General features: G+C 46.5%; 1 protein-coding gene across 2 annotated transcripts in view; it reads left to right on the top strand.

Moving 5' to 3' along the window:
• The window catches only part of FAM178B (family with sequence similarity 178 member B), an 86,305-nt gene that overhangs the window by 21,453 nt on the left and 40,175 nt on the right, over positions 1-24,677 (top strand). For both annotated transcript variants that reach the window (XM_070511665.1, XM_070511666.1), the window contains one exon: positions 19,364-19,478. In XM_070511665.1, the coding sequence (XP_070367766.1) occupies positions 19,364-19,478 (115 nt within the window). The remainder of the gene's footprint in view (positions 1-19,363; positions 19,479-24,677) is intronic.

The following is a 24,677-nucleotide window of genomic DNA, read 5'->3' on the forward strand; positions in this document are numbered from 1 at the left end:
GTCCTCTCCCTTTTCATAACCTCTGCCCCTGCAGACTGGGCTGCCCTTTCTCCAGCCTCTGAGGCCGCCTCTGCGGCATGCCTGCCCTTTCGGGGAACAGAGGCCTCCCTTGTCCCGCTCTTCTCCTCTGTGCAATGGTATGTGTCTCCTCCTGCAGAGACAAAGGGGACGTCCCACTCGTCTTTGCTTCTTGGCACATTGTCCCTGATTCCCTCTCCATCAGGAGGGGCCAGGAACCTGCTTCTGAGTTCCCAGTCAGGGACTCCAGAGCGTTTCTCATGGCATCACCTAAGAGCCCAGCCTGGGGTTCTCTTTCCCTCCCATTAGAATAGAGGCTGGCCTAGAGAATTGCACACCCAAGGTCAGGATCTTGACTAATTCAGGACAAGTCAAAGGTCCACAAAAGAAGTGAAAGCAGGGACTCAAACAGATATTTGTACACCCGTGTTCACAGCAGCATTAGTCACAATAGCCATAAGGTGGAAGTAACCCAGATGTCCACTGATGGATGAATGGATAAACAAAATATGGTATACACATGGAATTAAATGTTATTTGGCGTTAAAAAGGAAGGAAATTCTGATACCTGCTGCAACTTGGATGAACCTTGAGGACATTATGCTAAATTAAATAAGCCAGACACAGAAGAACAAAAGCTATGTGATTCTGTCTATATGAAGTACGTAGACCAGTCAGATTCATAGAGACACAAAGGAGAATGGTGGTTGCCAGGGACCAGGGGGAGGGGGAATGGAGAGCTGTGGTTTAACGGGTACAGAGTTTCAGTCTGGGATGATGAAGAGGTTCTGAAAATGGATAGTGGTGACTGTTGCACAACAATGTGAATATGCTTAACACTACTGAACTGTACACATCTTAAAATGGTTAAGGTGGCCAATTTTATGTTACATGTTTTTCACCATAATTTTTTTAAAAGCCAAGTCCAGAGCCAAGAGCCAGGTCCCAGGAGAGAATCTACCAGAAGCTGGACCAGAAAATCAGCATCCAGTTCAGGAAGCATTTGTAAGGTTAAATTAGACCCAGGATTGATATGAAAGGAAGTCATGCTCCTTAGGATCTGTCAACAGGTTGAGGTGCTCTGAGTGTCCTTGTCCTTGGCAGGGAGCACAGCCTCTGACGCAGAACCATGGGCCTGCATTCCCTCCCATTTGCATCTGTGACTGGTGTGTGTGTTTTCAAGTTGCCTGGCCTTTCTCTTGTAAAATGGGGAAGATTTGTCTGTGTGTCAGTTTCCATCCTTTCCTGGAGTGTGTGGTGACTGGTGGTAATTCCCAGACTGACCTGGGAAGGGTCTTATACAATTGCCTTTATCCCACTTACTCCTGAGTAAGGGGAGAGCCAAGGCAGGGCCTGGGATGCAGGCTTCAGAGTGTGCTCCAGGTGCCTGGGGCTCACGGCTGAGGAGCCTAGGAGTATTGGGATGTGGTGGGAATTATTCTCCTGGATTGAGAAGCAGCACACGTCACCCGTTAAAAGCTCCTTGGTGAGCCTGGAGAATGGGATATCCTGGAATACTGGCATTCTTTGTTACAGGCAGTGTTTATTCATTGATTCAGCAAACGTACATTGAATGCCTCCTGTATTCAGGCACCTCACTAGATGGCAGAGGGAGATACAGGGATGAATGAGATGTGGTTCCTGCCCTCAGAAGACTGATAGCCATGTGGGAGGGAATGAAAGACGCAATTACAGTGGGATTTAGAAAGGAGGCAGTGGCAAAACTGGGAGTTTCCAAGAGAGGGAAATTACTTCTAGCTAGATGGGGTTGGTGGGGGGGTGGGGGGGGAGGCAGGAATAGGGAGTAGCTTTGTAGAAGAGGAGGCAGTTGATCCAGCTCTCAAAAGATATGTAGTGCAGGGATTGCAAACTCAGTTTCCTACAGGGACCAGCTGGGATCGTACCCGGGCTAAAGAGGCTGGCAGGTCCTGTATTGCCAGATCTCTCCATTTGCAAGAGAAGCTGTGTTTTAGTGAGGATCTACTTTGACTATAAGTAACAGATACCCAAGTAAGAGAGGTTTATCTCAGACAACAAGAAATCCAGAAGCGGGTCCATGGCCTGTGCAGCAGATCAGCAGGATCAGGGCTCTGGCTTAGCTTCTGTGTCTCCCTTCTCACTACTTCCCCCCAAGGTTGCAAAGTAGCTGCCATAGCTCCAAGCACCATCATGTTTTCTTAAAACAACAGTATTCAAGGTGGAGGATAAGAGATCTGCTCTTCTCATACTTTTCTCTTTTTATCAGGACATTCTTTCCATTTTGTTTCATTAGACAGAACAGGGTCACAGTCTTTAGAGGACACTTGCCGTGTTTTCTGACTGTCTGGTGCCCTTTGAACAGCATGGCTGTGTCTGAAGAGTTTTCAGCCTCATGAATCCTACCCCTCAGGGTAGAATCCAGGAGATTCACTTTTCCAGCCTCCTTTCAAATACTTGAATTTTTAGTTTGGGAATGTCCGCTTAGTTCTTTATTTTTTTTTTAATAGATTCTATTTCTCTACTGGGATTTCTTATTTGTTCATTCAATATGAGCATATTTTCATTTACTGCCTTGGGCATAGTTATAATAGTTGCTTTAAAATCTTTTTATGTAATTCTAACATCTGAGTCATCTAATTCATTACATGGAAAATTAAGTATGAAAGTAAACATTTATTTAGAATGAACAAAGAAATCATACCAAATATTGAGCCTTGGGTGGTTCAGGTCCCTTTCTCCTCTATCTCTTTAGGATATTTTCCAGAAATGTTCGTGTAGAAGTACCTGCTGATTGCCACCTGGCCTCCCTGCCTAACCTAGAACACTCACAGGGGGCCGTGCAGGCGAGGGGCCCTGGCACTGAAGCTTCATTAGCTTTATGGTCAGTTGGCTTCTGACATGTAAGAAAACTGTTTTCTGCTCAAACTGCCAGAGCCTGTTTCTGTTTCCTGTGGCTCAGAGTTCTGACCGCTCCAGTAGTCACCCTTGACCAGGCCCTGCAAAGATAATTGGGATGACGTGGTTCATCCGCTGGGGTGGACCCACTTTCCCTGCACAGTCACTGGGACAAAACCTGGGCTCCCTTACCAGGGAAGAAGGGAAACATGGCGCTTGGACAGGCAGCCAGCAGAATCTGCCATATGCAGTATATGGACATTTATGTGAAGTCTCTTGGTAACTAATTCAGCTAAAAAATAAAACCCAAAAACCTCCCACTGTGAACCCATCTGCAGACTATATTTCACTGTAGATGGAATATAGCTCCACTGGTTTGCAACCTGGGGATAAGATTTGGATGTGGAGAGATACGAGGTAAGCAGGGAGCAGTGGGAACAAAGACGAGAGTAGGGAGACTGGGGCATCCTTAAAGGGGGCAAAGTAGGAGATAAGCTGGAACTTTTGGGGCCAGATCTTGGAGGACAGTGGGGGCCCTTGCAGGCACAGTGAAGCTTTATTAGTATTTGGCAAGACTGGGACAGAATTGTTGTCGTTCACATACCATATAATTCACTCATTTAAAGTATATAATTCAATATGATTCATAGAGCTGTTCAACCATCTCCACTATCTAGTCCTAGAACATTGTCATCACCCCAAAAAGAGAAACCTTATACCCATCAGCAGTCACTTCCCACTCCCCACTCTTCCTAGCCCCTGGCAATCCCTAATCTTATGTTCTGTCTCCATGGAGTTGCTTATTCTGGACATTTCATATAAATGGAATTATAGAATATGTGACCTTTTGTGACTGGCTTCTTAGCATAATGTTTTCAAGGTTCATGCATGTTGTAGCATGTATTAGTACTTCATTCCTTTTTGTGGCTGAATAATATTCCATTGTAAGGATATACCACATTTTATCCATTCACCAGTTGGTAGACACTTGGGTTGTTTCCACTTTTTGGCTATTGTGAATGATACTGCTATGAACATTTGAATTCAAGTGTTTATGGGGACATATGTTTTCAGTTCTCTTAAATATATACTTAAGAGTGGAATCGCTGGGTCATATGTTGACTCTATGTTTAACTTTTTGAGAGACTGCCAAACTGTTTTCTGAGGTGGCTGCATCATTTTACATTCCCACCAGCAATGTATGAGGGTTCCAATTTCTTCACATCCTTGCCAACATTTGTTATTGTCCATCTCTTGACAGTTGCCAGACTGGTGGGTGTGAAGTGGTATCTCATTGTGGTTTGGATTTGCATTTCTTTAATGACTAAGGATGTTGAGCATCTGTTCATGTACTTATTGGCCGTTTGTATATCTTCTTTGGAGAAACATCTATTCAAATACTTTGCCCATTTCTTGATTGGGTTATTTGGTTTTTTTTGTTGAGTTGCAAGAGTTCTTTATATACTCTGGATACTAGACTTTTACCAGATATGTGATTTGCAGATATTTCCTCACACTCTGTGAGTTATCTTTTCATTCTCTTAATAGTGGCCTTTGATGCACAAAGGTTTTTAATTTTTATAAATTCTAATTAATTTTTTTCTATTGTTGCTTGTGCTTTTGGTGTCAAAACACCATTGCCTAGTCCAAGGTCATGAAGATTTTCCCTTATGTTTTCTTCTGAGAGTTCTATAGTTTTGGTTCTTGCATTCAGGTCTTTGATTCTTTTTGAGTTGATTTTTGTATATGGTGTGAGGTAGGGACCCAGCTTCATTCTTTTTCATGTGGATGTTCAGTTTCCCAGCACTGAATTTGTCAAAAAGACTGTTCTTCCCCCATGGAGTTGTCTTGGCACCCTTGTCGAAAATCAATTGACATAGATGTATGAGTTTGTTTCTGGACTCTCAATTGTATTCCTTGATTTATATTATATATCTATCCTTATGCCAGTACACCAAATTTGTGATTACTGTAGCTTGTAGTAAGTCTTGAAATTTGGAAGTATGAGTTCTCCAACTTTGCTGTTTTCAAAATTGTTTTGGCTATTCTGGGTCCCTTGTATTACCATATTAATTTTAGGATTGGCTTGTCAGTCTCTGCAAAAATTACGGCTGGGGTTTTGATAGTAATTGTGTTGAATCTGTAAATACCTTTGACTATTACTGCCTTCTTAATAATGTTGAGTCTTCCAATCTATGAACATGAGATATCTTTCCATTTATTTAGATTTTCTTTAATTTCTTTCACTCATGTTTTGTAATTTTTAGTGTACAAGTCTTTTGTTAAGTTTATTCCTAAATATTTTATTCTTTTTGATGCTATTATGAATGGAATTGTTTTCTTCATTTTCATTTCAGATTGTTCCTTGCTAGTGTGTAGAAATACAGCAGATTTTTATATATTGACCTTGTATCCTGCAACCTTGCTGAAGTCGTTTATTAGCTCTAATCATTTTTTTTATGGCAGAATTTGGTTTTGAAAGCAAACATATTCTTGTGCAACGAATTGCTTGAAAGAAATGACCTCATGTTTCTTTAACAGCCATGCTTTGGCTGTGCCAATGTAGGCCTGGCCAGTAACCCAGTGCCAATCATGCTGAGGGGGCAGCAGGGCCTGGAGAGAAGGCGCTCCATCAGGGAGACGGAAACACTGCAGAAAAGGAGGAAAACACGCCTGGGTCCTTTCCCGTTAGCTTCCAGGACAGTGTAGTTCATTCTTACCTATCCCTTCCATTCCCTGCCAACTTCCACAATATTTGTGTAGGAGAGGGAGAATATAATAAAATAAAATGGCCCTGTCCAGTACATTCTTTGGATGCTTTTTAAGTGGGCGAGAAATTCAGCTCTCAGAACAAATCAGTTTCATTTTCATGAACATGTCTTTGGATGCTTTGTTCTTCCTCACTTGGTCACTGTGCTTTTCACTCTGTCCCCAGAGCTCCAGTGTCGTGGTCGTTGGGGTTTGGGGCTCTCTTGGACAGGCCCCTGTTTTGTGGGTCACTTTCTTTTCTGTCACTGCTTGCTTGCGTTCTCTCTCCTTTCTCCTTCTGTACCTTCCTTCCTTCCTCCCTCCCAGATAATATTTATAAGATCGCTTCTTGTAAAAAGAATAAAACCAAAAAAAGACTAATAATGTCACTAGCCAGATAACCCTTTTTTTTTTTAAGTATTCTATATACCAAGTGCAGAAAATTCAAATACCAGAGAAAGGTACCAAATGAAAACTGAAAGCCTTCCTCCCACCCTCACTCCCCGGTGAGTTCCTCTCCCCAAAGGGCTCATTATTAACAGTTTCTGGTGATTCGTTCCAGGCAGAAAATTAATGCACAGTCCACAGAATACATGTTTTTGTATTTATGGATTTATTCACACCGTATTTCTTCTGTCACTTCGGTATTCATCTGAAATTACCTCCCGTTACTCTTCGCGGAGTTTCCCAGTTCTCTCCCCTGGATGTCGGGAGAGGCGACAGCCTACACAGCACAAGTCAGGCAGAGTTTTCTGGATGAGGGGTCTCCAGAGTAGAGGCTCCTAGAGGTGGGATGAGCCACCACAGTGCAGAAAGAAAACATTAACACTTATATTTATGTTTTAGCTCATCTTTTTTTAGAAAGCACTTTTATTGAGGTATAATTGGCATACATTAACCTGTACACATTTAAAGTGTACAGTTGATACACTGGACATGTGTATATACCCATAAAACTGTCTCCACAGTCAAGATAATAGTGTCCATTGCCCTCAAAGTTTTCTTGTCACTCTGTAATTAATTCATCTCCTTCACCCCTTTTGTCTCTAGGAAACCACTGACCTACTTTCTATCACTACAGATTAGTTTGCATTTTCTAGAATTTTATATAAATGGAATCATGCAGTAGGTACCGTTTTTTGTGTCTGACTTCTTTCACTCAGCATAATTATTTTGAAATTCATCCATATTGTTGTGTATCTCAGTAGTTTATTCCATTTCATAGCCGAGTAGTATTCTTTTTTTTTTTTTAAAGATTGGCCCTGAGCTAACATCTGTTGCCAGTATTTGTTTTTTTCTTCTTCTTCTCCCCAAAGCCCCCCATACTTAGTTGTATATTCTAGTTGTAGGTCCTCCTAGTTGTGCTATGAGGGGACACCACCTCAACATGGCTTGATGAGTGGTGCCGTGTCTGTGTCCAGGATCCAAACCGGTGAAACCCTGGGCTGCCGAAGCAGAGCGCACTAACTTAACCACTTGGCCACGGGCCCGGCCTGGCCCAGAGAAGTATTCTGTTGTATGGATGTACTACAGTTTGTTTATCTAGGCACCCTATCGATGGGCATTTTGGTTGTTTTCACTTTGGGGGCTATCAAAATAAAGCTGCTGTAAACATTCTTATGCAAGGCTTTGTGTGGACATCTGCTTTCTTTCCCCGTGAGGTAAATATCTACAAGTGGATGGACTGGGTCATGTCGTAAATGTATGCTTAAGTTTTTAAGATATTGCCAAACTGTTTTCTAAAGTGGTTGTACCATTTCCCGCCAGCAGAGTAGGAGAGTTCTAGTTGCTCCACAGCCTCCCCACCATTTGCAATAGTCAGTGTTTTTAATAGGTATGTAGTGGTAGCTCATTGTGGTTTTAATTTGCATTTCCCTAAAGACTGATGATCAGCTTATTTGCCATCTGTATATCTTCTTTAGTGAAGTGTCTGTTTAGGTCTTTTTGTCCATTTTTTTTATTGAGTTGTCTTCTTATTGAATTGTAGGAGTTCTTTATATATTCTAGTTACAGTTCTTTGTCAGATACATGTTTTGCAAATCTTCCCCAATCTGTGGCTTTCCTTTTCATTTGCATGACAGTATCTTTTGAAGAACAAAAGTTTTTGTATTTTAGTGAGGTACAATTTATTGATATTTTATAGTTTGTGCTTTTAGTGTCATATTTAAGAAATATTTGTGAAACCCAGGTCACTGAGATCTTTTCCTGTTTTCTTCTAGAAGTTTTATACTTTAGTTTTATAATTTATCATTTTTATAATTAAAATAAGTTTTATAATTTATAGTTAGCTTTACTTTTAGGTCAGTGATTCATTTCAAGTTAATTTTTGTTTACGGTGTAAGATAAGGTTAATTTCTTTACACATGGCTATCTACTTGTTCCAACACCATTTTTTGAAAAGATTATCCTTTCTGAATTGAATTATCTTGACACCTTTATCAGAAATCAATTGATCATATATGTGTGGGTCTATTTCTGGACTCTGTTGTGTTTCATTGATTTATATGTCTAAGTTTACCCCCACTGTCTTGGTTACTGTAGCTTTATAAGTGTTGAATTCAGATAGTTTAAATCCTTCAACTTTGTTCTTTTTCAAAATTGTTTTGGCTCTTCTAGGTCCTTAGCATTTTCATATAAATTCTAGAATGAGCTTGTCGTTTTCCACCAAAAAAAATCCTGCTGGAGTCTTTATTGGGATTGCACTGAATCTTAGATCAATTTGGGGCAAATTGATACTCTTAACTATATTAAATCCTCCAATCCATGAACATGGGTGTCTTTCCATTTATTTAGATCTTCTTTAGTTTCTTTCAACATTTCAATGTACAAGTCTTAGAATTCTTTTGCTAAGTTTATTCCTAAGTATTTTATTCTTTTTGATGCTATTGTAAATGGAATTTTTTTCTTAATTTCATTTTTAAATTGTTAATTGCTAGTGTACTGATAGACAATTGATATTTGTGTATTGACCTTGTATCCTATAACCTTGATAAACTCCTACTTTGCTGAGAATTTTTATGAGGAATGGATGTTGGATTCTGAAATTATTAGATAATTTTTCTTCTTTAGTCTCTTAATATGATGAATTACACTGATTGATTTTTTAATGTTTATTCATTCATCCTTGCATTCTGGAATAAATCCTACTTGGTCATGATGTATTAATTTGTTAAATATTGTTGGATTCAATTTGCTAATTTTTTTTTAAGATTTTATTTTTCCTTTTTCTCCCCAAAGCCCCCTGGTACATAGTTGTATATTTCTAGTTGTGGCATGTGGGATGCCGCCTCAGCATGGCTCAAGTGGTGCCATGTCCACGCCCAGGACTTGAACTGGCGAAATCCTGAACCGCCAAAGTGGAGCACATGAACTTAACCACTTGACCCAAATTTTTGTTGCCAACCCTTACATTTATGTTCATGAATGATACTAGTCTGTAGTTTTCTCTTTCTAGTTTTGGTATCAGGGTAATGCTGGCTTCATAGAATGTGTTAAGAAGTATTCCCTCATCCTCAATTTTCTGGAAGAGTTTGTGTAGATTGGTATTATTTCTTCCTTAATTGTTTGGTGAAATTAGCCATTAAAGCCATCTGGGTCTTGAGTTTTCTTTGTGGGGAGATTTTTAACTACAAATCTGATTTTTTAAACTAGATAAATGGCTATTTATACATTCTGTTTCTTCTTGAGTGAGCTTTGTTGTGTCGATTTCATCTAAGTTGTCTGATTTATTGGCACAGATTTGTTCACTATATTCCTTTATTATTTTTAATGTCTGTTGCATTGTTATGATGACCTCTCACTCTGATATTGGTAATTTGTGTTTCTGTCTTCCTCCTGACCAGTCACGTTAGAGGTTTATCAACTTTATTGATCTTCTCAAAGAACCAGCTTTTGGTTTCATTGATTTTCCTTATTATCTTTCTGTTTTCTGTTTCACTGATTGCTGCTCTTACTTTTATTTCCTTTATTCTGCTTGTTTTAGGTTTGATTTGCTCTTTTTTCCCCCAGTTTCTTATGTGGAAACTTAGGTCATACTAGCTCATCTTTTTTAAGTTCTTTTTAATGTAAGTTATATCATGTACTTAGCATATCAGTATCATAGTACATTTATATAGCTTATCAGTGTATATTTGTTGGAGGCATAAATTAATTTTTTTTGATGATAGGTATGCACCATCAAAAAAGTATGGAGACAGCAAAAGCTTTGATTGGAGCTGACTCCTTATTGGAAATTTTGAGCAGCAGCATATCATGGGAACACAGGGATACATGATTGATGACAGAACATAGGTTGGGGTAGTGGAGTGGAGACAGGATACCCGACAGTCACTCCCTTGGAAAAACGTGCAGCAGCATGGAGCAGCACCAGGACCAGATGGAGCTCAGCCATCAGGCTGGCAGAGGTCTCACCTGAGTGGCCAGCACAGAGCACTCAAGGTTGTTTTCTGAGTTGAGAGTGATAATGTACGTGAAATACCTGGTGTATAGCAGACGCTCAAAATATGATAGTTATTATCAAAACAAAAACATATTTCTTTATCAATCAGAGATCATCAGATAAACCGAAGGAACTAAGTAGCACAAATGTTCTAAGTACAGTCATTATTGCTTAATGATGGGGATATGTTCTGAGAAATGCCTCGTTAGGCCATTTCATCGTTGTGTGAACATCACAGAGTGCACTTACACAAACCTAGATGGCACAGTGTACTACACACCTATGCTGTATGGTACTAATGTTATGGGACCACTGTCGTATATGTGGTCCATCCTTGACTGAAATGTCGTTATGCGGAGCATGACTCTACTATCTGTACCTCTTCTTAATGTGTATCATTTTGTTTTGGCCATTTGTATCTCAGTGTGTTCTCAGATGGTTGGTTGGTGGTGGTCTTTTTGTTTTCTCAGATGGTTTTTAAGCAATCAGAAATCCTTTAGTCTATGTATCCAGTTGACACTTTCTGCTCTTCACTGTCTTATTAGGAGTTGTCCTCACTTCGCGTGATCTGCCTCTCATGGTGGTCAGGACTGTCTCCAGCTCAGGGGGGAGGAAACAATCCGTTCACAGCCTCCCAGAGTAGAAGCCCCACTGTTGACAGCTACCCCTTGGGGCTCCACACTCCAGCCGTCTTGTGGTGGCAGCGGTGGCCACCCACGTGTGAGGAGTACTTGTATGCCTGGCCCAGGGCACAACTGTCTATTCACGTGGGGCCGCCTGTCACTCCTTCACAGGGCAGGTGCCTCTCTCCCCAGGGCTGGAGAGACAGGCTGGGATCCAGGTCTGCTGTCCAGCTGTGCTCTTAATCCCCACACTGGGCCTGTGAGAACGTTGTGTAGACCCAAATGGGCAGGAAAGCACTTGGAGGACCACCCAGGAGATCCCCTTGCCTAGTTCCCTTGGAGCTGTCATTTCCTCGGCATGGCCCCTTCAAAGTCCCCAGTTATGATACACGATAATAAGAGTAATTCAACTTCATAACTGATCCTCATTTTTAAAACGTATAGTTGTCTGTTGTGATAAAAAAGTAGTTTCATTGAAAATAATAGCTAACATTTCTAGAGAGCTTGTGCCAGGCCCTGAGCCCAGGGCTGTGACCATCGCATTCAATCACCACAGCAATCCAACAGGTAGACACTATTATTTTCCCACTTTACAGATAATCAGGGGGCTGGAAAGCCCGAGCTTCCCATTGTTTGTGTGATGCACACAGTCTCGTGCATGGTCGCCCAAGATCCGGTCCAGCTCATTGTATCCTGTTCTCTCTCTCACTCCCTGTGCTCCAGCCTCCTGGCCTTTTCTTTTCTTTTCATCTCCTCTCCTGCTACAGGGCCTTTGCATGTCCCAGTTTCTCCATCTGGAATGGTCCTTTCCCTCCTCCCAGCAGCTCCCTGGCTTTTGCCTTCTTACCTCCATCTCTCCCTCCGGATCTCTCGGCCTCTCTGGCATTGCCTCCTCATGGAGGTCTGCCTCGCACTCCCTTCCTTCTGCTCTCATGGCTCTGGCTGTAGTTGACATGTGGATTCTTTGATTAATATTGTCTCTCTCATTAGGCTGTGAGCTCCGGAGTGCGGGGACCATGTCTTCGCTTGTTTTAGTTTTAGCCTTCTCTTGAGTTCCTGGCAGCAACATGAGCCAGGCACACAGTAGGACTTAGGTAATATTCGTTGAATAGCAGAGGACTCTCAGGGAATGTGTACATTGCCCACAGCAGATATCAGCATCTTTTCCCACCGGCTTCTCTGATCCCATGTGGTCAGTCAGCTGTGGAGCTGCATATTCCAGCCAAACTCTGAATGTGCTGTCTGGTCCTCCAAGGTCAGGACACGGGGTCCACTGACCCCATGGGGACAGGCACACGTGCTTTACCCCAGCTCAGCCAGCATCTCCCTCGTCTCCCTGCCTTCTGGAGCATTCACCTCTTGACCTGCCACTTGGTCCCACCACCTGTACATCTGGGGTCATGTGGTGCCACTCCATGGGTGCTGCTGAGGCGCAGGCTGGTTTGCTCCTGTAACACACCTAGAAGAGGTCCTGGCACAGGACTTTTTAAAGCCTCCCAGGTGATTCTAATGTGCAGCCAGGCTGAGAAGGCACCAGGTTAGGACTTTGACCAAGTGTACAAACCTCTTGGTGGAGCACAGAGAGGCCAGGCAATAACAGGGGCTTATCCCACCTCTTAAGCTGAAGACTCACAACCCCTCTTTTAAAATGAGGGGAAATAAATTTAAATGACTTGAACATGGGCAGCACTTCTTAATGCTTGTCTTTTAGACCCAGATCAGAGGGCGTCAGTGGCTCCCGCAGGACTCAGCCTCCAGCCGCCACAGTTTTCACCTGTGGCTGAGCATTAAAAAATGCTGAGGCTGGGGTCCTGCCCTCTGAGATTGATCTGGGCTGCAGTCAGGGCATGGGCATTTTAAAACCCCTCCAGATGATTCCAGTAAACAGCCAGGGCTGAGGAGCCCCTGGGCTACGGGGCCACAGGCAGGTGGCCTCAGGTGCAAGGCTGAGAGCTGTGGGTTTGACGGGGAGCTGGGGCTGCCTGCTGTTGATCCCTCCCCACCCACCCTGCCGGAGCCTGTGAGGATGAGCCGCTGCATGCTGTTCTGGAGCGAGGGCCGCAGCTTTCATTAGCTCAGTGGTTCCCGAAGTCGCGTGCGTACTAGAATCACTTGGGAATTTTTAAACTTTCCAAAGCCCAAGCCACGCCCAGACTAGTTAAACCAGTCACTGGGGGTGGGACACAGGTGGCAGTAATGTTTGAAGTTGCTCCATAAGTGGTTCCAAAATGTGCAGACAAGTCTGAGAACCACTGCGTTAGGTTCTCAGCTGGGTCTTTGATCCAGAATACAGCAAACACCACCATCCCTTAGACCACGGGAATCCGCTGCCCAAGGTGCTGTGTGTGCAGACCTTCTCCTCGGTGTCTTTTTTTTAAGAGTTCTTTGTTTTTCTTCTTATTTTTTAGAGCAGTTTTAGGCTTACAGAAAAATTGATCAGGAAGTACAGAGAGTTCCAATATTCTCCCCCCACTACAGTTTTTCCTATTAGTGACATCTTGCATTAGTATGGGATATTTGTTAGGTTTGATGAGCCATTATTGATACATTATTATTAACTGAAAGCCGTTGTTTAAATTAGGGTTCACTCTTTGTGTTGTCCAGTTCTGTGGGTTTTGATAAATGTATGACGTGTCCATGATTACTGTACAGAATAGTTTCACTGCTCTAAAAAGCCTCTGTGCTCTCCCTGTTCGTTCCTCCCTCTCTCCCTTCAAACTCCTGGCAACCCTGATATTTTTACTGTCTTTATAGCTTTGCCTTTTCCAGAATATCCTGTAGTTGGAATCGTACATTGTGTAGCCTTTTCAGACTGGCTTCTTTCCCTTAGCAATGTGCATTAGATGTTTCCCCATGTCTTTTCATAGCTTAATAATGTATTTCTTTTTATTGCTTAATAGTATTCCATTGTCTGGATATACCACAGTTTGTTTATCCATTCATCTATTGCAGGACATTTGGGTGGCTTCCAATTTTTGACAATTAGGAACAAAGCTGCTATAAACATTCATGTGCAGCTTTTTGTGTGGGCATATGTCTTCAGTTCTTTTGGGTAAATACCAAGGAACGCAGTTGCTGGATTGTATGGTGAGAGTATGGTTAGGTTTGTAAGAAACTACCAGACTGTCTTCCAAAATGGCTGTAACATCTTGCATTCCCACCAACAATGAATGAGCATTCCTGTTGCTCCACATCCTTGCCATCATTTGGTGTCTACTGTTTCATTTTATTTCGGAGATCAGGAATATTCTAAAAATCTCAGGTTCAGAAATCCAAAGTGCGGGGCCAGCCCCGTGGCCAAGTGGTTAAGTCCACGCGCTCTGCTTCAGCAGCCCAGGGTTCGGATCCTGGGCGCGGACATGGCACCGCTCATTAGGCCACGTTGAGGCGGCATCCCACATGCCACAACTAGAAGGACCCACAACTAAAACATACAACTATGTACTGGGGGGATTTGGGGAGAAAATAGCAGGAAAAAAAAAAAAGAAGATGAGTAACAGTTGTTAGCTCAGGTGCCAATCTTTAAAAAAAAAAGAAATCCAAAGTGAGAGAGAACCTGGTGGGCCCTACATTCAGGGACATTACTGGGAGCTCTTTGGTTGAGTCTAAATCAGTTTCAAATTCTTGCCTTTTAAACCTGAGGGAGTGGTTTGCTCCTGTCTTCCTGAGTCACACTGAGGGAGCCTTGCATCCTTGAAAACAACTCAAGAATGTATGCTTAGGTGGCAAAGTGAGGAAGTTGTTGGTTGGAGTTGAGACATAACAGCAGGGCCTCTAGCAGCCATCCTGGACCGTGAGGCGACCTTGAGAATGAGAGGCATGTGCAAAGAATTCTTGGCAGAGCAGAAGGTGGGCACCCAGGGTCATACACATCAGTCAGGTCCCTGCACCAGTGTGGCTTGCCCACCTCCAGATTTCTTTTTCATCAGCAAGAAATAAAATTCTAGCTTGTTTAAGCCCAGGTGAGTTTTTTGGTCTTTTTGTTATTTGGAGCTGAACCTGATTCTATCGGATACGAGTGGTTCAGTATTGGCACAATGCAAGTCTGTCCTACACACTGGGGGCCTGGAATGCTCAGCAGTGTTAGGTGACACCAGGCAGTGGTGTGAGTTACAGAGGGCAAGAGAGATGAGAGGTGGCCTGGGGACGGCATCGCCTACCCTGTACACACCCTCAGTCTCATGAATAAGAGGGGCTGTCAGGGGCTGATAGAGACTCCGTGTGTGTATGTGTGTGTGTTGTGGGATGTATGTGTGTGGATGGGTGAAGTGTGTGTGTGTTGTGGGGTGCATGGGGGGGTGAGTACATGGGTGTGTATGTGTGTGGGGATATGTGTAAATGGTGTGGCATGTGATGTTTATGTGGTGTGTATGTGTGTGGGGTGTGTATTGTGGGAGTATGTGTGGATGGGTGGTGGGTGTATGGGTGTACATGTGTGTGTGGTAGGTGGATATATGGGTGTGGGGGTGTGTGCATGTGTGTGTGGTGGGTGGATATTGGGGGGGTGTGTATGAGTGGGGAGGTGTGCACGGGGTATGTGGTGGGTAGATATTTAGGGGTATGTGTATGGGTTTGGGGGTGTGCATGAGTGTCTGGTGGGTGGATATATGGGTGTGTATGGGTTTGGAGGGAGGTGTGCGCGGGCTGGGTTACAGCAAGGCAGACAGGGAGGTTGTGGGGGCACCAAAGGGAAGGCCTCAGCTCAGGGTGAGTGGGAAGAAAAAGGAAAGCGAAGAGGCCATCAGGGTGGGTTGCATAGCAGAGAAGAAACAAAGAGAAGATTCTGAAAGAATGTGGGGAGAGCAGGTCTGGAGAAGGAGCCAGAGTGGGGAGAGGCCAAGGACGGGAGTGAGTCAGAGTTTATGGGGGTCCTGCTGAGCGCAGTCTCTGCGGTGAGGCAGCATTGTGTCAGGAGCGCCTGGGCTCCGTCTGTGCTCACGCTGTAGTCGGGGCAATGGACTGCATGATTTTAAAACAGGAACTTGATAGGATTCTCTGTGTTTTCCCCACAGACGTGGATCTCTTTGATAATGTCACTCCCTTCTTATGAGACGGTGGCTTTCCTTTGCCCTTCGTCCTGGCCCCAGTCTGCAAGGTGGGCAGACCCCCGCCCTCTCCCTGCCTCCCACCTCTCTGTCCTCACCCCAACCCTGGGCTCCTTGCTGAACCTGAAACAAAGGCCCTGGCCTCAGGGCTCTGCCAGGCTCTTCATTCTTCTGTAACATCGCCTCCCACATGCCCTGACCACCTTTCTTCTGTGGCGTTTATACCACCTGGTGTCATTTTGCATTTGTTTTCCTGTGCCTTGTCTGTCTCCCCACCAAACCATCAGCGTCATGAGACAAGGACTCCTCTCTCTTGTACACTGCCACCCTCCTCCACCCCCCACATTTAGAACAGCGCCTGGTATTCAGTTACCATTTGTTGAGCAAATAAAAATTTTAAATGACTAAGGCTAAAGCTGATATTGAAACAAGCTTAAGTTTAAGTACAAAAGTGGTGACGGAAGTTAAGTAATTAGAGTTGGGAAGATAAAAAACAAGAAGATTTTAAGCCTCCCCTAAATGTTGTGACCCCCCACATTCCTGTTAGGGTTGGGGCTCAGGTTGCTTGCTTTCCTTTAGGAACCAGCATCCTCCTTTAAAGCTGATGGGAACTACCCCTGCTGTGCACTGTGGGGTCTCTGAGATGGTGTCAGAGAATCAGGACTCAGGCAGATGGTGCCATGCTGCCCCTCCCAGTGCAGTCACCCCAGAATGCTCCTTAGCAACTCAGTTTGGGGGGCGGGTTGGGGGGGTGAACAACAACAGAGGCCTGTGGACCCTGCTCCCTGTCATCTTACCCCTAAGGCCCAAGGTGGGACCTGGTGGGTGAGACGAAGGGGTGAGGGAGGCCTAGGGAGGCATGGCAGGCGCCCAGGAGGTTCTTGGGATGTGTGTGGTTTTCCCATTCCACACAGATGGTGCCAGGAGAACGGTGACGTTACATGAAGTAACAGCTTCTCCTGAGGCACAGATGGAAAAGTCACTTTTATTTTAGGTCTGATACTTTTCTTCCTCTGCCTTCCCCCAAAGCATCAGTTCCATCCCAGGAGAGCCACCAAAAGGGACGCTTTCAGACTCGCAGCCTCTAAACAGAGCCCAGATGCTCTGGCTCTTAGCACTGGAGCTCCCCAGGGGAATCGCCTCAAATGACTGTGCTGTGGGCGTGGAGAAACCGAGTTGGGGAGATGGAGCTTCGTGTCTGAGTTTTCTTCTGTGTCAGCTCTCCAGAAAACCCCCATTCGGGACAAACAGCGCTCAGGAAAAGCTGAGCACATGGCCTACTTATAGGCAGCGTTAATTATGGGCTCTGGGGTGGCTGTCGTCACTTCACCAACTTCCGGGGCTGTTGACTGATGGGCCTGATTTACCCCGAAGCAGCCCAGGCCCCTTTCTGTGAAACTACGCCTGACACAGCCTGGGTCAAGCTGTGGCATGGAGTAATTACTGGGTAGGAGCAGGGAAAAGGGACAGTGGAAGGCTCCAGGCTTGACGCCCGTGGGATCTGCGCTGCTGCTGTCAAGGGGCTTAAAGCAGCAGATGCTCCTGCGGGGGCTGAGGTGGGCGTGCGAGGGGCCGCCGCACAGCACCCTCTGGGGTCTGAGACTGCTGGCAGGATGTTCCCGCCCAGCTGGGCCTCCCAGGGCCTCGCCCTAGGTTGATGCTCTTTCCACACACATCTTCCCCTCCCTGGAAAGTTCATCGGCCCGCCCACACATGTGTGCAAGTACGTGCACAGTCCCCTGAGGGCCCTGGCAAACAGTTCCCTCTCTGAGTGGAGTTTCATTGTGTTTTGCAGATTTCATTTTCCCAGCCTGTTTGAGAAGCGGGCAAGGGGTATCATTACCTTTCTCTTGCTTGTTAAGTTGCCTGAGAGGAAAAAAACAAACAAGAAAGTTTTTCCTCCTCCAAGAGTCTAATTACTTGTTGGGTGAGCCTTGACCCGTATACATTTCCGAAGAAGACGACACTCGATGCCGTTGGAAGAAATGTCCTTTAGCGGGATTCAGAGACCCTCTGCCCTTCATTCCACAGTGTGCTGGCTTTGCAGCCGTACCAGACTGTTGCCAAAACTTCTTGATAAGTTTGGGATGCTCTTTTTCTTGCCTTGGGTCACTGGACTTGCCGTACTCTTTCATGCCTCTCTGCATTTGTCATTTCTGTCCCTTCACTGGGTGTGAGCTTCCTTTCCTGTCACCTGTGCTGTGTTCCTTGTCTCCCCACCCCCAATTAATTTCCCATCCGTCCTCTGAGCAGGCTCTGCCCCTTTGACCTGCTCTGGGTTTTGCACAAACACACCCTCTTGTGTTTATTTATCTGTCTGGCTCCTTTCCCTCCAGACTGTGAGCTCCCTGAGGTCAAGGTCTCCACCGGGTCACCTTTTTATCTTTGGCACCTGGCATGGTTCATGCACACAGTAGGATGCATTGAGGTGGGCCCTTAAGAGGGAACACTTAGCATCCCGGATGGCAAAGGTTCAAGCCTGCACTATTCATGCTCCCCCTAACCCAGCTTCCAAGTTCTTCATTGTGATGCCTCACCCATTGTCAGTTCAACATTTGTGTTCTTGACACCGCCAGCTTATCTTGTGACTTGTTTTCAATTTCCCTCTTAGTCATGTACTACTTGATCAGGTTTGTTTAGGATTCTCTCCATTCATTCATTCATTCATTCATTCATTCATTCAACTTCTTACACCAGCCACTCCTCTAGGCACTGGGTGTGTAGGGATGAACAACAGAGAGTGGTCCCTGCCCTCATGGAGTTTACATTCGAATGGGGAGAGACAGACAGGAAGCAAGTAAATCAATAAATAAGGCCATGTGGAGGAGTGCTGGGGTGGAGACATGGACTCTGCCCCGCAGTGGGGCGTGGGTGCGTCCCGGTGCGCATGAGCAGATGGGATGGGAGATCTTGTTGCAGCTGTCTTTGGGAAAAACGCTATGCCACATTGTGGGGTTTTTTCCTATTTTCCTGGTTCTGAAAATGTCCTTAAAGAGTCTTAGAGAAGAAAAAGCCCTGAGTATGTAAGGTTCTTCCTCTTTGTTGATGTGGCCAGGTTATCGTTCATGTTTCGTTGAACTAGTCATGTGATAATAGTACTCGTAGCTGGAGCTTACTGAGAAGACACCTCCCAGGCTGCAAGGAGTGCCCCCGGCAGGGACCATGGCCCTGGGAACACCCAGATGTTGCAGCAAGGGTGATGTCAAGTCAGCAGTAGGCTCAGAGCTGGCCTCAGCCCGTAGTGGCAGAGAGCCTGGGGTGCTGAGACTAGTGTCTTCTGAGTCGTGCAGTTTTGAGGCCTCTGGTTCAGGACTCTTCATGTGGCTCAGCTATGGGCAGCTCAGTTCCCAGAGGCTGCCTGAGGAAGAAGGTCTGGGTGCTGCCATCCCTCGGCCCTTGCACTTCATGGTGGCCATAGCTTGAAGACCAGAGAATGAACATCCAGCGAGTGTCTGAAAAACACTGGTTGCTTCATGTCTCCAGATCGCACCCCCAGTGCCAGAGAAGGCAGAAATGGGGCTCCTCGAGCCAGGGGTCAGCATGCCCAGCCCCTCCTGTGGGGAGTGCGCCTGCCCTCCTCTGCTACTCTGACCCTCTGCCCTCCCTTGGCCTGACAGATGAAGACGTGCACTTGTGGTGCCCCTCGCTGCAAGAGGTCAAGGAGGTGTTTCACAGCCTGGGAGCCCACAGCCCTGCTCTGTACCCCCAGGGGCCCTTCCAGCACAGAGGGAGGTGAGTAGTTCGCCCTCCTCACTGCCCCTTCTCATTTGTTCAACAGTTAATGAGCTCACTTCAAACCCATCAAATTGTATACATTAGATATGTGCAGGTTTTTCCATACCAATTAGACCTCCGTAAAAATGTTGAAAAACAAAACAAAATGTTACCCAAAAGAGAGAGATTCTTCTAAACACATATTCATGCTAGGAAATATTAAAGTATTTCCCATTCTATAAATGTAATTCAACTGGCCATTCATTGCACAAAGCTATCGATTTTAGTATTGTTTATGGTATGCATCCTCAGCTCAATGAACATTTATAAGTTAGAAAAAGGAAAGATTTCCTCTGAATATTATATAAAATTATCTGCATTTTTTTGAAGTAAAAAGTTCCCAAACCGGGCCTCTAGCCCACCTGGGGAACCACCGAGTCTGAGGGACTTACAGAACAGCCACACAAGTACCTGTGAATATAAATATCCCAGCCGGAATGGCGTGTGGGTTACCAGGCCCCCACCCTGGGTGGGCCAGGAAGACCCAGGCCCGGAAGAGTCCTGCTGCTCTGGCTGATGTCTGCCCCGCCCCTTCCTGCCTCAGAGCCCTCGCTGTCCTTCCTCCAAGACATGTCCCCAATCTCTCTGGTCTATCTCCAGGCCTCTCTTTTGGCCCAATACCTAATATCAACTCATGGCCAGCAAGGCACAGTTCTACATATAATTTCCACAATGCTCAATTTTGGTTTGTGGGTGCCCCCTTTGTACCCTGGGTTGGGTTGGGGAGTGGGGAGGGCAGTGATGCTAACTTGCATACGTGTTGTCCCTGCCCTCTAGGAACAGAGCCACATAATCATAAGTCACTGTTGTTGGGTGGAGGTGACTAGATCTGGGTTGCAGAAGCGTTACATATCATAAGCTTGTTCTACACATTATAGCACATCCAGACTCTTTCTTGAGAATTCTTTGAGAAGCTGGTTTGAGAGATAACGGGTTTTAGAACCCTGGACCGGCTGTTAGATGGGAGCCACCCCCATCCTGCCAACAATCCCTGGGCCCGAGGGGGTGCCGGGACTCTTTCCCTTGGAGTGGTGGGCAGATGTTACTCTGCAAGGAAAGCCAGAGAAGGCCGGAGCTTTCTTAAGAACCTGTTCCACGACTGTGTTTAGTAATTGTCTGCCAAACCAAACCATCCTTCTGCTATAAATACCCAACACATGTGCCAGCCTGCCGCGCCCCTGCCCCTCTCCCTCCCCTCAGAGCTCCATAACTGGTGTAATAAGCCACTTGCTTCCTCAGCAACACAGAGCTTCAGTCATACTACCTTCCAGGATGAGTCGAAGAAAGAATTCCACTCAGAAAAACAAATGCACGTCAGGAGGCAGCTCTGGAGGCCTGCAGGGTTCAGAAGAGCCACTTCTGACTGTTCTGAGGAGCACCGGTGTCCACTTGGAAATTGGGAGGGGGTACCAGAGGCTTATAACCACCCGGTTTACTCTGCGCTCTGCAAAGAGCCACTTTGCCCCTGCCCTCCCTCCCTCTCCCTTCACCCAGGATTTGCTGCTTCCTGGCTCTTATGCTTCAGGACAAATCCACCCTCTCTGCAGGTGGTGTTAGAACTGTGGCCATTAACACATGACATCTCAGACACTTGGGAACACAGACCCCCCCCACCCCCATGCAGACGTCCAGCTTTACAGGTGCGGTCAGCTCTGTGTGGGAGGAAGGCCCAGAGTGCTGCCGGAGCCACTCACTGGTGTCCCACATGTGCTGCTTGACACCCCTGCCTCTTTCCTTGGGCCCCACACCTTGAGCTGGCTGTTGGCAGTGTTTCCCAACAGATGACTCAGAACTGGCCAGGCCGAAGGGGTGATTTCCCTGTTGTGACTCTGAGAGAGCAGCCTGGGACCATCTGCCAAGCCACTCAGCCTGGGGACATTTTTCTGCCTGAACACAACCTGCTTTTGAGAAGCACACACATTCTGGAGACCTCTCCCATGACCTCCCTGGGGAAGGGGGTGGCAAAGATGCTCTGGTGGGTTTCCTGGGTTGCTGGCTGGCTGCTGTGATTGGGGAAGCTCTGGGAATCATGGAGTTGGAAGACGACTCTTCCAGAGTATTCAGGAAACACCAAAAAGGTTCCGGCATCTCCTCCACTTAGGGTTGTGGTGTCTTTCACGGATACATGGGCCACAAGGGAAACTTCAGGGCAAGCTGCCTTCTCCCCACTGTCGTCTTCATCCTGTTCCTGACCAAGCTCAGAGGCTCTTTCCATGCCAGTTGGTTCCATTTCAGGCACTTCTCTGTTGACTTCCAGGGATGTCCCCATCTAGGGCTTCCTTGGAAGAACAGGTACTCTGGGCTCCTCTGGGACACCCACAGAGCCTGGTAAATGCCAAAGCTGAAATGAGGACCTGAGGTATCTCTGCACATGGCCCCATGACTTGGCTGTCTGTCTTTTTTTTTTTTTTTTTAGATTTTATTTTTTCCTTTTTCTCCCCAAAGCCCCCCGGTACATAGTTGTATCTTCTTCGTTGTGGGTCCTTCTAGTTGTGGCATGTGGGACGCTGCCTCAGCGTGGTTTGATGAGCAGTGCCATGTCCGCGCCCAGGATTCGAACCAACGAAACACTGGGCCGCCTGCAGCGGAGCGCGCGAACTTAACCACTGGGCCACGGGGCCAGCCCCTTGGCTGTCTTTCTAATAACTATGAGAAAGACAGGTCTTTCACCATTTGTTCCTAATCTCAGATTTCCTTAAAAACCCATCGCCATCTCATTGAATGCTTCAAGATTTCCTTTCATAAAGAGACAGCCCTTCTGCTGCTGGACCTTGCAGATCGTCTGATGTCTGCTTTGTTGCAAGTAGAGTAGCACTCTACTGAGTGATGAGGCTGGGGAAGGAGAAATCCAGAGGGCTGGGCAGAAGAGGAGGGATCAGAGCATGAACATTGAATGGGAAATGGGAGCAAGAGTTTCAGCATCCTCAGAGGGGGCTTGTGCCACATGGCTTTACAGACACTTCATCAGGTGCCCCAGTCTCACTTGGGAAGACAGGGCAGGGCCTTAAGTCACAGTGGCTGGTGTTCGAAGGCTGCTCCCTGATTAGGAAGCCCAGCTGAAGAACCCTGGTCAGATACTCAGGACTGGCTGCTAAAGACCAGCAGCCTGCTGCTCTTTCCTGGTGCCAGAAGCCTTCATCGACTGGGTTCTCTGAAAGAGTTGCCTGGGGCAGAGGCAAACTGGGTAAATAGATGGCAGTTAATCCATTGAAAGGGCATCCTGTCAGGTGTGGGGGCAGTTGGTAACTGGGGGACTTGGGACAGTAATTCAGTCCAGGTAAAATTTGCTTCTCTCTCCCTTTCGTTAGCTCAGCACTGATTCTTCTCCACTGCATTGACCTCGGCTGTGGAGCCGAGATTACAGTCCGTTTGGTTTAGCAGCACAGGCCTGGGGCAGAGCACCTTGCTCACAGCCTGCGTGGCGGGGCCCTTGACTGCTGGGCATCTTCGGAAGGGCTCTTGGTTACGGTGGCAGCCATGTTCAGACCCTTCCCTCTCCATCTTCCTGCTAAGGGTGTCAGAGCACTGCACAGATAGGAACTTCATTGTTTTCTTCAACCCTTGGGTAAAACAAACATCAAAACTGAGGTAGAGGTCAAGGAGTGCCCCTCTTAAGATTACTTAGTAGTGTAGAACAGTGTCATTGTGACCCAAACTCTGGCTCCTGGATCCTGGCCACAGGCTGCAAGTCTTAACCCAGGGGGCGGGGCTGAGGGGCATGGTGGGACAATGCAGCTGCTTTGCTCAGAGGCCAGTGGTGGGACCGGCAACTCGCCCTTAACCTGCAGAGTCCAGGAGGGGAGGGGGGTTATTAGACTGTGAATTCCTGGGCTCCGTGGCCTCCTGCTGGAGCAGTGGAAGAGACCTGGGGATCAGCTGATGCTGCATCCCAGAACAGCAGTAACAGACCCGATGTTTCAATCAAGTGGTTCCTCAGAAAGGCAGGGGATACAGGACCTCGTTATGTTGTCTGCTGTTCCCAGGCAGAGGCGGCACCCACCAGGAGACTGTCCCCCGTCTCCGCTTGGGAAGGTTGGCATTCCTTTCTGAGGAGAGGATGCTGGTTACAGCCACACTTCCCTCCCCAGCTCTGAGAAGACACATCATCAGCTCGCAGTTTCTACACTCCGCCTCCCTTTGGCAGCTCCAAACTGTGTGAAAGCCCGTTCCTCTTCAGCAGAGTCACGAAGTCGACTCTGACTGCCCCCACCCTTTGGGAAATCTGCGAGCATTCCCACCCCTGCTTGCATGCCCAGTGCAGGCTCACAGGCTGGTACTAACCTGAACTCCCCCCGCATACTGACACAGGCCCGGCGTGCGCCCAGGTGTGCGAACACCTGCCTCACTCATTCCCTGGCCTAATAAATGCTAAAGTCTGGAAGAATGGCCGAACCCGGTCCTAGCCCCTACAACTTTGGTTTGTTGGCACCAACTTCGCAGTGCCTAGAGATGGATTTCTGCTCCTTCCCCTCTGAGAGGCAGCGCCAGTGGCAGCAAGTAAAGACGAGCAGAGACTTCACTTTCACGCGCAGCGCTCTTCCCTTGGTGGCAGCCCCTGTGGCTCCACCTGAGGCTGTTGCTGTCGACAGTGTTCTTGTCATCAGTGTCTTCGTTTGTAGAGAGCCCACTGTTATCAGGAGCTCCAGGCTAGTTGATAAGAGTGGATAAGTGGATGAGACAGCAAAGAGAGCCTTGTCATAAGCTCTCCTCACTCACATGAAATCAACAGTGTACGTTTGGCCAGGGAGAGAGAATCGTTTAGTGAGGTTGGTCCTGCTCAGTTTTTTATCCATGAGCGTGTGCCTGGGAACTTGTGCAAAGGGTGGTGTGGCTGCTGTCCACTAATGCCTCTCTCCCTGTAAGGGTCTTGTTTCCGTGAGTGTGGCCCTCATCTTTAAAGAAGGTTTTTTAATGACCCTGGCCTCTAACTTGATCTGGGCTCCACCAGATTGGCTTCCTCACTAGGAAAAGTTGCCGTGCTGGGCTTCTCGCTGGACAGCATGTTGGTGTCACACCTTTGGAGGAGTTCTCAAGGGTCTTTTTACTCTGATTTTTCACCTTGCCGATGTTGGAAACTAACTCCAGTGTGAGTTACAACATAGTGCAATTTTCAGTGCTTGCAAAGAGTCACCATGTCTGTTTGGACAAAGAACTCTT

Source organism: Equus asinus, chromosome 6 (genome assembly GCF_041296235.1).
Source record: "Equus asinus isolate D_3611 breed Donkey chromosome 6, EquAss-T2T_v2, whole genome shotgun sequence".
Taxonomy (NCBI): Eukaryota; Metazoa; Chordata; class Mammalia; order Perissodactyla; family Equidae; genus Equus; species Equus asinus.